Source organism: Camarhynchus parvulus, chromosome 7 (assembly GCF_901933205.1).
Source record: "Camarhynchus parvulus chromosome 7, STF_HiC, whole genome shotgun sequence".
NCBI classification, from domain to species: domain Eukaryota; kingdom Metazoa; phylum Chordata; class Aves; order Passeriformes; family Thraupidae; genus Camarhynchus; species Camarhynchus parvulus.
In genome coordinates, this window is record NC_044577.1 from 15268130 (window position 1) to 15280633 (window position 12504).

At 38.0% G+C, this 12504-nt stretch overlaps 1 protein-coding gene across 24 annotated transcripts in view; it reads left to right on the forward strand.

The window, feature by feature from the left end:
• The window catches only part of TTN (titin), a 238116-nt gene that overhangs the window by 169363 nt on the left and 56249 nt on the right, over positions 1-12504 (forward strand). For all 24 annotated transcript variants that reach the window (XM_030952694.1, XM_030952707.1, XM_030952698.1 and 21 more), the window contains 22 exons: positions 12-44; positions 144-273; positions 373-672; positions 759-1076; positions 1162-1458; positions 1548-1847; positions 2552-2866; positions 2954-3102; positions 3978-4128; positions 4217-4498; positions 4590-4892; positions 4997-5299; positions 5412-5693; positions 6154-6453; positions 6543-6845; positions 6966-7274; positions 7360-7641; positions 7894-8193; positions 8335-8628; positions 8727-11693; positions 11788-12108; positions 12217-12501. In XM_030952694.1, the coding sequence (XP_030808554.1) occupies positions 12-44; positions 144-273; positions 373-672; positions 759-1076; positions 1162-1458; positions 1548-1847; positions 2552-2866; positions 2954-3102; positions 3978-4128; positions 4217-4498; positions 4590-4892; positions 4997-5299; positions 5412-5693; positions 6154-6453; positions 6543-6845; positions 6966-7274; positions 7360-7641; positions 7894-8193; positions 8335-8628; positions 8727-11693; positions 11788-12108; positions 12217-12501 (8524 nt within the window). The remainder of the gene's footprint in view (positions 1-11; positions 45-143; positions 274-372; positions 673-758; positions 1077-1161; positions 1459-1547; positions 1848-2551; positions 2867-2953; positions 3103-3977; positions 4129-4216; positions 4499-4589; positions 4893-4996; positions 5300-5411; positions 5694-6153; positions 6454-6542; positions 6846-6965; positions 7275-7359; positions 7642-7893; positions 8194-8334; positions 8629-8726; positions 11694-11787; positions 12109-12216; positions 12502-12504) is intronic.

A 12504-nucleotide genomic window follows, 5' to 3' on the forward strand; every position in this document is an offset into this window, starting at 1 on the left:
TTTGTTTATAGGAGGGAGGTCATAATGTACCTGAAGAAGCTCAGGTAAAGCAAGCCATATTTTTAACCTCAGTATTATTGCATTTTTGAAACATAAATATTCAACTTTGCTCTATAACTTCTTTTTGCTCTTATAATATGCAGGTGGAAGCAACTGATACACGTTCACAGATTATCATCCCTGACTGCAACAGAAGTCACTCTGGACGATACAGTATTACAGCAAAGAATAAAGCAGGACAAAAGACAGTGCATGTCAGAGTCAATGTGCTTGGTATGGCTTGCATATATTGAAGTATCCAGATGTTAGCGTTTAGTCTTATTTTTCTACATACTTATGTAAAATTTTGTCTGTTTGCTTTTATCTTAACAGATGTCCCTGGTCCACCAAAAGACCTTAAAGTAAGTGATATCACTAGAGGTAGCTGTAAACTCTCATGGAAGATGCCAGATGATGATGGTGGAGATAGAATCAGAGGCTATGTTATAGAGAAGAGAAATATTGATGGGAAGGCTTGGACTAAAGTGAATCCAAACTGTGGCAGTACTTCCTTTGTGGTACCTGATCTCATAACTGGCCAAGAGTATTTCTTCCGGGTACGTGCAGAAAACCGTTTCGGAGTTGGGCCTCCTGCAGAAACCATCCAGCGGACCACAGCCAGGGATCCAATCCGTAAGTAAAATTAAAGTCAAACAAATCCTTTAAACCACATGGTACTGTATGGTGGATTTATTCACTCTTCTGTTTTGCTTGTGAAGATCCTCCTGATCCACCTATTAAACTGAGGATTGGCCTTGTAACCAAGAACACAGTGAGCCTGACATGGAAACCACCAAAGAATGATGGCGGAGCTCCTGTTACACATTATAATGTTGAATGTCTCCGCTGGGATCGTACTGGAGAAGTGAAAGAGTCTTGGAAGCAATGCAACAGACGTGATGTGGAAGAAACAAAGTTTACTGTTGAGGATCTTGTAGAAGGTGGAGAATACGAATTCAGAGTCAAAGCTGTAAATATAGCAGGTCCTAGCAGACCTTCAGCCACTGTTGGCCCACTTGTTGTCAAAGACCAGACATGTAAGTAGCAATACCAGTAAATACAAATTCCATTTTAAAATTATGAAGTATTTTTGTATGCTATTTTTTCAACATTTTGTTGTAGGTCCACCATCTATTGAGCTGAAAGAATTTATGGAAGTTGAAGAAGGAACAGATGTTAAAATTGTGGCCAAGATAAAGGGTGTACCCTTCCCCACATTAACATGGCTAAAAGCTCCTCCAAAGAAACCAGATGACAAATCACCAGTGGCGTATGATCAACATGTCAACAAGATTGTTGATGAAAATACTTGCACTTTATTGATCCAACAGTCTCGCAGAAATGATACAGGCCTATATACTATAACAGCTGTAAATGACCTGGGAACTGCTTCAAAGGAGATGCGGCTGAATGTTCTGGGTACATATCAAGAACTCTTACAATTACATTAATTGATATCATGCATTTGATACTTGATTAATTCTTCTTTCTTAAAACGTATCTTGTAGGTCGTCCTGGACCTCCAGTAGGACCTATTAAATTTGAATCCATTTTGGCTGATAAAATGACAATATCATGGCTTCCTCCATTAGATGATGGTGGTTCTAAGATTACAAACTATGTTATAGAGAAAAAAGAAGCAAATAGGAAGACATGGGTGGCTGTTACTAATGAGCCCAAGGAATGCATATTCACTGTTCCCAAGCTGATGGAAGGCCATGAATATGTGTTCCGCATTATGGCACAAAACAAATACGGTATTGGAGAACCTTTGGACAGTGAGCCAGAAACAGCACGAAACCTTTTCAGTAAGTAGAAATAAGCTTTCAAGTGATGTCAGTTGTTTCCATATGCTGGTATGCATACAGCATCTGTTAAATACCACTACAGTTTTCTCTCTTTATTAAGTTTTCTAGAATAGCTTGAAGAGTTTTAGCAGTAGTACCTGGTTCTTAAAAGCATGTGTGGCACTTAAAATATTTTTCTCCCTCTTTGTGTTATATTAAAGCACAATTTCAATACTTTTAAATACACAAGTATTTATATACTTAAATACACAAGTAAATGTTTATTTGATAAGATTCAAGTTATTTTATTGTATTTGAGATATTATTAATGTCTTGGATGAGAAAGAATCAATTTCCTACCTTCAGTTTTGAAAGATAAATTGTACAGAAAAGCTCAGACCTAGGAGGAAAGTTAGATTGGCAAGAGAAGATGGTTCTTAAAACAGCAAGTGTTAAGCTGAGCACTAAAATGAGGTAGTGATCTAGAAAGGCTAGAAAACAAATTTTTGACAATTTTTATTTGGAGGAAAGGTATTTCATTTTTCACAGAATTATATGTACCTGAATAGGGGTGAGAAATTGAAAGAGGAAAGAAACCTTGTGCAGATGGCTAACTGCCTAGTGCAACGGTGACCATGTGAGTGCATAGCTCTGCTGCACTCTAGCTATTTCTGTGTATTTTTAGCATATTTTTTACAAGCTATGTGTGAATTTTTTTCCCTCAGCTGTGCCTGGACCTCCTGACAAGCCAACAGTTAGCAGTATAACACGTGACTCAATGACAGTTAACTGGGAAGAACCAGAACATGATGGTGGCTCTCCTATTACTGGTTACTGGCTGGAGCGCAAAGAGACCACTGGAAAGAGATGGACCAGGGTTAACCGAGATCCTATCAAGCCTATGACACTGGGGGTTTCATACAAAGTTACAGGCCTTATTGAAGGCTCTGAGTATCAGTTCCGTGTGTCAGCTATCAATGCAGCTGGTGTTGGCCCACCAAGCATGCCATCTGATCCAGCACTTGCTAGAGATCCTATTGGTAAATATTTTAATTTTTTTTTTAATTTGAAAGTATTCAAATAAGATTGTATAATACATTTTTATGCTGTATGATGTTATTTTTCAGCCCCACCTGGCCCTCCTATACCAAAAGTTACTGATTGGACAAAGTCTTCTGTAGACTTGGAGTGGACTCCACCAGTAAAGGATGGTGGTTCCAGAGTCACTGGCTACATTGTTGAGTTTAAAGAGGAAGGAAAGGAAGAATGGGAACGGGTAGGTGGAAAACCATAACAGAATCAGCACTTATTCTCTCTGTATCTATCAATATGAATTGCTCCAGAAAAAATTTCTTTAAAAATTTTTGCTTTTCAAGTTATTTTCTAAAAGTTTGTACCATAATTATCTTCGTATGTTTAAAATACCAGACCAAGCTTGTCCTTCCTCAGCATGAAGTTAACTTTGAAAATACTAGATATAGAATTTTACAATTTTTATTTCAAGATGTCGGAAAATATGTAGGTAATATGTGATAAAAAACACAGAAGACCAAGTTAGAACTGTCAGAAAAGTAAACCTCACTGGTATCAGACGATGTCAAAGTGTTTACAACTACTATGTTTCTACATTTTCCCAGTTTTTTTCAATAGTGCATTACTGAAAATCTAACTGGTGCACACCTTGGCTATTTTTTGTATCTCCATAAATACATGGGTTCATTTTAAGTAAAACCCACATTTCCTATACTGTTTCCAGGTAAAGAGACTTTATATTGGATTTTGAAAAGAAAATAGATTAATTCTCTATTTTTTCTTGCTCTCACTTATATGAGTTTATGTGTCCAAAAATATACGTAATTCTTCTGAGACCAGACAATTGTGATTGCTAAATAGATAATTCTAACAACCTTCTATGTTAGAATATGTTAGAAAAAAGACGAATCTTTGGAATAGCTTGTAGGTCCATGAGATATATTTCTTTTAAAAATTCTGACGAATTCTGTGTGGGCTAGATCCATGTACATCCATGTACACTTCATACTTTCGTGTGCTTGTAAATCTGAAATAATATCTAATGTCAGATTTGTTTCAGACTCTGAAAAGAAATTGATGGTATCTTGATGTTTGCTGATTACAATGTTTTTTTTCCAGGTAAAAGATAGAGAAATTAGAGGAACCAAGTTCGTTGTGACAGGATTAAAAGAAGGTTGTTTTTATAAATTTAGAGTTAGAGCAGTAAATGCTGCTGGCATCGGAGAGCCTGGAGAAGTTACAGACATTATTGAAATGAAGGACAGAATTGGTATTTATCATTTTGATTTACATTCTTAGTATGTCTAACTCAAAGTAAGAAAAGGAAATAATTGACTTTTTTTTTTCTCTCCCCTCAGTGGCTCCTGATATTAATTTGGATGCAAGTGTCAGGGACAGAATTGTTGTTCATGCTGGAGGAGTAATTCGGATCATAGCATATGTCTCAGGAAAACCACCTCCAACAGTGAGTTGGAGCAGGGATGAGCAAGCTTTGCCAGAAGAAGCCAAAATTGAAGAAACAGCTATTAGTTCTTCTTTAGTCATCAGGAATTGCAAAAGGAGTCACCAGGGTTTATACACTCTTCTTGCTAAAAATGATGGTGGTGAGAGGAAGAAGACAATTATTGTTGATGTGCTAGGTAAATAGCAGCTTCAGTGCTTGTAAACAAGTACAGTTTAATAAGATTCAGCATGTATGTTTCAATACTCCATTTTTTTCTTTGCTTCCAGATGTGCCAGGCCCAGTTGGAATGCCACTCCTTACAGAGAATCTAACTAATGACTCTTGTAAATTGTCATGGTTTACTCCAGAAGATGATGGTGGTTCTCCTATTACCAACTATATAATTGAAAAACGTGAATCTGACCACAGAGCTTGGACTCCAGTGACCTACACAGTTACAAGACAGAATGCTACTGTTCAGGGACTTATTCAAGGGAAAGCCTACTTTTTCAGAATTGCAGCTGAGAATATAATTGGCATGGGCCCTTTCACAGAAACAACAAAAGAGATTCTCATTAGAGATCCAATAAGTAAGAATATTTTTGGTTTGGATAACTGTCAGATGAGATTAATACACAGGAAGATTCTGAATATGAAGAAAAATGAATCTACCTTATTTTTACTTTATTCACAGCTGTTCCTGACCGTCCAGAAGACCTGGAAGTAAAAGCAGTTACCAAGAACTCTGTTACACTAACTTGGAACCCTCCAAAATATAATGGAGGCTCAGATATCACCATGTATGTTCTAGAGAGCCGCCTCATTGGAAAAGACAAATTCCACAAAGTTACAAAGGAGAAAATGCTTGATAGGAAATTCACTGTAGAAGGCTTGAAAGAAGGTGACACCTATGAGTTTCGTGTGAGTGCTTGCAATATTGTGGGGCAAGGCAAGCCATCATTTTGCACTAAACCAATCACGTGCAAGGATGAAATAGGTATGTTTCTTTTTCATATTTCTTTTGAAAATAGTAATTACATTTACTGATTCCTTACTTTTTCATATTAATATTGCTGACATTTGTGGGCTTTGTGTATTTTGTGTTTCAGCTCCTCCCACACTTGACCTTGACTTTAGAGACAAGCTTATTGTCCGAGTTGGTGAAGCTTTCAGCTTGACTGGACGCTACTCAGGCAAACCTGCACCAAAGGTTACTTGGCTAAAGGATGATATTGTTGTGAAAGAAGATGACAGAATAAAAATTAAGACAACTCCTACAACTCTTTGTTTGGGAATAGTAAAATCTGTCCGTGAAGACACAGGCAGATATTGTGTTACTGTAGAGAACAGCACAGGATCAAGAAAAGGATTTTGTCAAGTTCATGTTGTTGGTAGGTTTTACTGAACAACAATATTGTATGTGATTTTTATTGGTGATTAGAATTCATTGATTTTTATAAAATTTAAGTATTGAAATATGCTCTTTATTACAATAATTCAATTTACTGCTTTCTCAGCTATACTAAAAATCTATTTATTTATTTTAAGTACTTATTTAACTCTGAATTTGTTTATTCAGCATGAATAATTTAATCTCTCTACATGCATTTAGAGAATCTCAACACTGTAGAAAATGTTAATCACCAGGTACTTTCTAAGCATTAAGGAATTAATTCCAGTATATCAAACATGTATTACAGAGGAATAACCCTGAAGTCTTGATTCCTTATTATAACTGTGCTGTCAAGTTTCTAATTTTATACTGTATTTGCTGTACTGACAGTGTTTAATCTATGTTGTTTTGTGACGTTCATAAAAAAGCATGGGTATGCTTTATTTTTTCCTAAACAGATCGCCCATCACCTCCAGTAGGCCCAGTTATATTTGATGAAGTCTTTAAAGATCATATGGTTGTTTCCTGGAAACCTCCATTAGATGATGGAGGCAGTGAAATTACAAATTACATAATTGAGAAGAAGGATACACACAAAGACTTGTGGATGCCAGTTACGTCTGCCACGGTGAAGACAACATGCAAAATTCCCAAGCTGCTTGAAGGAAGAGAATATCAAATTCGAATTTATGCTGAAAATCTTTATGGCATAAGTGATCCTCTCATCTCTGATGAGATGAAAGCCAAGGACCGTTTCCGTAAGTTTTTAGTTTTCAATTTTATTTAGAAACTCCAATATTTATTCTGTTTGTAGTGCTCATACACTCTTTTTTTCTTCTCACCCCAGGTGTTCCTGATGCACCTGAGCAACCAATCATTAAGGATGTAACCAAAGACTCTGCAGTAGTGGTTTGGAACAAACCATATGATGGAGGCAAGCCAATAACAAACTACATTGTAGAAAAGAAGGAAACCATGGCTACAAGATGGGTCAAAGCTACCAAAGACCCAATTTTCCCTGGTACAAAGTTCAAAGTACCTGATCTCCTTGAAGGTTGTCAGTATGAATTCCGTGTTTCAGCAGAAAATGAAATTGGTGTTGGTGATCCTAGTCCACCATCAAAGCCAATTTTCGCTAGAGATCCAATCGGTAAAGTATCACATTTCATTTCTCATTGAATTTTTAATGCACTCAGTTTCAGTTCAAAAATTATTCTAATAGCTTCTTTTTTTTCTCTCCCATTTCTTTATTGTTTTATTTTTATAACAGCAAAACCAAGTCCACCTGTTAATCCAGAAGCAGTAGATAAAACTAAAAATTCAGTTGATTTATCTTGGCAACCACCACGCCATGATGGAAATGGCAAGATAATTGGCTACCTTATAGAGTTTCAGAAAGTTGGAGATGAGGAATGGAAACAGGCTAATCTTACAGCAGATTCTTGTCCTGAAACAAACTACAAAGTCACTGGTCTTACTGAGGGATTAACCTATAAATTCAGGGTCAAGGCAGTCAATGCAGCAGGTGAATCTGATCCAGCACATGTTCCTGATCCAGTAGAAGTAAAGGACAGGCTTGGTGAGTTTAATAAAATCAGATAAGTTAACCTAAGAACAGACCTTTTTTTCCCTCATTTTGTAAAAACTTGTATTTTTGATTCCAGAACCTCCTGAGTTAATACTTGATGCTAATATGGCCCGCGAACAGCATGTAAAAGCTGGAGATACCCTGAGACTTAGTGCTGTTATTAAAGGTGTTCCATTCCCCAAAGTTACTTGGAAGAAGGAAGATCATGAGGTCTCACCCAAGGCTGATATTGAAGTTACAGGAGTTGGCAGTAAGCTTGAAATCCGTAATACTGTCCATGAAGATGGTGGAATGTACTCCCTGACAGTTGAAAATCCAGCTGGCTCAAAGACTGTTTCAGTAAAAGTTGTGGTCTTAGGTAATCATTTTGTGTTCCCTTTATACAACATCTTTTTACTCTATAAATGAAGATTAGGAAATAAAGGAATTTCTGGAAAATATCTGTAAACCAAGTTATAAACCAAGTTATATTTTTATGCAAATATAAAAAGTAGAAAAAGGACTAAAAACTACGTAAAATATAATACAGTTTATCTTGAAATTTACAAAGTTTTTTAAGAAATGCTTCGGTTACCAAATAAATAACAGATTATATTTTTATCAATGTTAGATAAGCCTGGTCCACCCAGAAATCTGAATGTCAGTGATGTTAGAAGCGACTCATGCTATCTCACTTGGATGGAACCAGAAGATGATGGTGGCTCTGTGATTACCAACTATGTGGTGGAGAGGAAAGATGTAGCTTCTGCACAGTGGGTAGCCATCTCATCATCCTCCAAGAAACGCAGTCATATGGCTAAATATCTGATGGAAGGCACTCAGTATCTCTTCCGAGTTGCAGCTGAGAATCAGTATGGTAGAGGTCCATATGTGGAAACACTTAAGCCTATCAAAGCTATAGATCCACTGCGTAAGTGTTTTTCAGTTATACGGTTTGATTTTTTTTATATGGGATTTGGTAATTTTGAGGTTGTCCTATTGGTATGAACATGATACACTGGTACCGTAGATTTTTCATCCTAGTAACCATTTTGGTTTTGTGTTTTAAAAGATCCTCCAGGGCCACCAAAGAATCTGCATCATGTTGACGTTGACAAGACTGAAGTTTCCCTTGTTTGGAATCGACCAGATCGTGATGGTGGTGCTGAGATAACTGGGTATTTGGTGGAATATCAAGAAGATGGTGCAGATGAATGGACAAAGTTCCAGACAGTCCCTATGCTGGACTGTGTTGTTACAGGCCTACAGAAAGGAAAAACATACAAATTCCGTGTGAGAGCTCAAAACATTGTTGGTCTTAGCCTTCCAGATACAACTATACCAATTGAGTGTCAAGAAAAACTAGGTAATTTTTGATTTTTCATGTTTTTTCACTGATTTTTTTTCTCTTTTTCTATAAGCATTTGCCCTGAAAAATTAATTTCCATTTTTCTCTAATTTCAGTACCTCCATCTGTGGATCTAGATGTGAAGTTAATTGAAGGTCTTGTTGTTAAAGCTGGCACTACAGTGCGCCTTCCAGCGATTATGAGAGGTGTGCCAGTTCCCACAGCAAAATGGGTTACTGATGATACTGAAATTAAACCAGATGGCAAATACAAGATTGAGACCGACAATTACTCAACTGTGCTTACTATCAAAGACTGTGTAAGAAAAGATACAGGAGAATATCTACTCACAGTATCTAATGCAGCTGGCAGCAAAACTGTGGCTCTGCACCTTACAGTTTTGGATGTTCCAGGCCCACCAACTGGTCCTATTAATATTCTTGAAGTAACACCAGAATATATGGTTATTTCTTGGCGCCCTCCTAAAGATGATGGTGGGAGTCCTATAATAAATTATATTGTTGAGAAGCGTCAATCGAAGAAAGAAACTTGGGGAGTGGTTAGCTCTGGAACAAGTCACACAAAAATTAAGGTTCCACGGCTGCAGAAAGGCTGTGAATATATTTTCCGTGTCCGTGCAGAAAATAAGATAGGCATTGGTGCACCTCTGGATTCAGAACCAACAGTTGCTAAATACATGTTTGATCCACCATCCCCACCTGGTAAACCAACTGTTTATGATATTACAGAAAATGCTGCAACAGTGTCTTGGACCCTGCCAAAATCTGATGGTGGAACTCCAATAACTGGTTATATACTTGAACGTCGGGAAGCGTCTGGTAAATGGGTGCGTGTCAATAAGACACCTATACTTGATATGAAATACAGAGTCACTGGTCTCTTTGAAGGCAACACCTATGAATTCAGAGTTTTTGCAGAAAACATGGTGGGCTTAAGCAAACCATCTCCAAGCTCTGATCCAATAAAAGCATCACGTCCTATCACTCCTCCTGGACCACCTATAAATCCAAAATTAAAAGACAAAACTAAAGAATCAGCTGATCTTGTGTGGACAAAGCCCCTCAAGGATGGTGGCAGCCCAATTCTGGGATACATTGTGGAATGTCAGAAAAGTGGAACTACACAGTGGAATAGGATTAATAAGGATGAACTCATTAGACAGTGTGCTTTCAGAGTACCTGGATTAATAGAAGGAAATGAATATAAATTCCGAATAAAAGCTGTTAACATCGTGGGAGAAGGAGAACCAAGAGAACTACCAGAAACTGTACTTGCAAAAGATATTCTTTCTCCACCAGAAATAAGCCTAGATGTGACCTGTCGAGACTTAATTACTGTCCGAGTAGGTCAAACAATACGTATTACTGGTAAGGTAAAAGGCAGACCAGATCCTGAAATAACATGGTCTAAAGATGGCAAAGTACTAGTCCAAGAAAAGCATGTTGAAATACTTCATGATCTACCTAATGTCGAACTGCAAGTGAAGGAAGCCAAAAGATCTGATCATGGCAAATATATAATAGCAGCTAAAAACAGCTGTGGACAGGCTCAAGCTTTTGCTATTGTTAATGTACTTGACAGACCTGGACCATGTCAGAACCTGAAAATAAGCTATGTCACAAAAGACTCTTGTATGATCTCTTGGGAGAGTCCAGTGGATAATGGTGGCTCTGAAATTACAAATTACATAGTAGAATACCGTCAGCCAAATCAGAGGGGATGGTCAATTGTCTCCTCTGATATTACTAAACGATTAGTAAAGGCAAATCTTGTAGAGAACCGTGAATATTTCTTCAGAGTTTGTGCAGAGAACAAAATAGGCCCAGGCCCTTGCATTGAGACCAAGACTCCTATCCTTGCTATCAATCCTATTGACAAGCCTGGAGAGCCAGAAAATCTTCACATTGCAGAGAAAGGAAAGACATTTGTATACCTGAAATGGAGAAGGCCAGATTATGATGGTGGAAGTCCCAATTTAAGTTACCATGTTGAGAGAAAACTGAAAGATTCAGATGAATGGGAAAGAGTTCACAAAGGCAGCATTAAGGAAACACACTACATGGTAGATAAATGTGTGGAAAATAAAATTTACCAATTCCGAGTTCAAACTAAGAATGAGGCTGGTGAAAGTAACTGGGTAAAAACAGCTGAAGTTGTTGTGAAGGAAGATCTCCAGAAACCAGTGCTAGATTTGAAGTTAAGTGGAGTTCTAACTGTGAAAGCAGGTGACACAATTAGAATTGAGGCTGGAGTCAGAGGAAAACCACAGCCTGAAGTTGTATGGACAAAAGACAAAGATGCTACAGATCTCACCAGATCTCCAAGAGTCAGTATTGAAAACACTTCTGACACATCTAAGTTTGTTCTCACAAAATCAAGGCGCACTGATGGTGGGAAATATGTGATTACAGCAACTAATGCAGCTGGTAGCTTCGTAGCATATGCTACTGTTATTGTCTTGGATAAACCAGGTCCCGTACGAAACTTGAAGGTCACTGACATTTCAAGTGATAGATGTACTGTTACTTGGGATCCTCCAGAAGATGATGGTGGTTGTGAAATACAGAACTACATCCTGGAAAAATGTGAAAGCAAGCGTATGGTTTGGTCTACATTCTCTTCCTCTGTCCTAACAAACTATGCCAAAGTGACACGACTCATTGAAGGTAATGAATATATATTTAGAGTGCGTGCAGAGAATAAAATGGGCACTGGTCCACCAACAGAAACACATCCAATTATTGCAAAAACAAAATATGATAGACCTGGACGCCCCGACCCTCCAGATGTCACAAGAGTCAGCAAAGAAGAGATGACTGTAGTTTGGAATCCACCAGAATATGATGGTGGAAAATCAATTACAGGATACATTTTAGAGAAGAAAGAGAAGCGGTCACTAAGATGGGTTCCTGTTACTAAAACTCCAATCCCGGAGAGACGCAAGAAGGTTACTAATCTCTTCCCTGGTCACGAATACCAGTTCCGCGTCAGTGCTGAAAATGAAGTTGGACTTGGAGAACCAAGCTTGCCATCAAGACCTGTAATTGCCAAAGACCCAATAGGTAAAATCCCTGTATTTTTCTGTATTATTTCAATGTTAACAAGTTGCTAAACTGTACAGCTGTGTTCTAATCTGTAATTTTTACTGTCTTGCAGAACCACCTGGTCCTCCCACAAACTTGAGAGTGGTTGATAGCACAAAGACTTCCTTAACCCTTGGCTGGGGAAAACCGGTGTACGATGGTGGTGCTCCGATTATTGGATATGTTGTGGAAATGAGACCAAAAGTTGAGGGTGCTGATCCTGAAGCAGGATGGAAACGATGCAATGTTGCTGCTCAAGTTATTCATACAGAATTCACAGCTACCAGCCTTGATGAGAAGCAATTATATGAGTTCAGGGTTTCTGCCCAAAACCAGGTTGGCCTTGGCCGACCAGCAGAATTGAAAGAAGCTGTGTCTCCCAAAGAAATTCTTGGTGGGTTTTCCCATCTTCTTTTGGGGTGTTTACATACAACACTTTATTTTCTTTATGCTTATTTTATTTAATGTGCAAAACTTTGCATTTTATTTCTTTGTCTTTCAGAACCTCCTGAGATTGAGCTGGATGCCAGCATGAGAAAGTTAGTCACAGTCAGAGCAGGATGCCCTATTAGACTTTTTGCCATTGTGAGGGGTCGCCCAGCACCAAAAGTCACCTGGAGGAGAATGGGCATTGATAATGTTATCAGAAAAGGACAAGTTGATCTGGTTGACACTATGGCCTTCTGTGTCATTCCCGATTCCACACGTGATGACTCTGGCAAATATTCATTGACCCTTGTTAATGCAGCTGGAGAAAAGGCTGTATTTGTGAACGTCAGAGTTCTGGGTA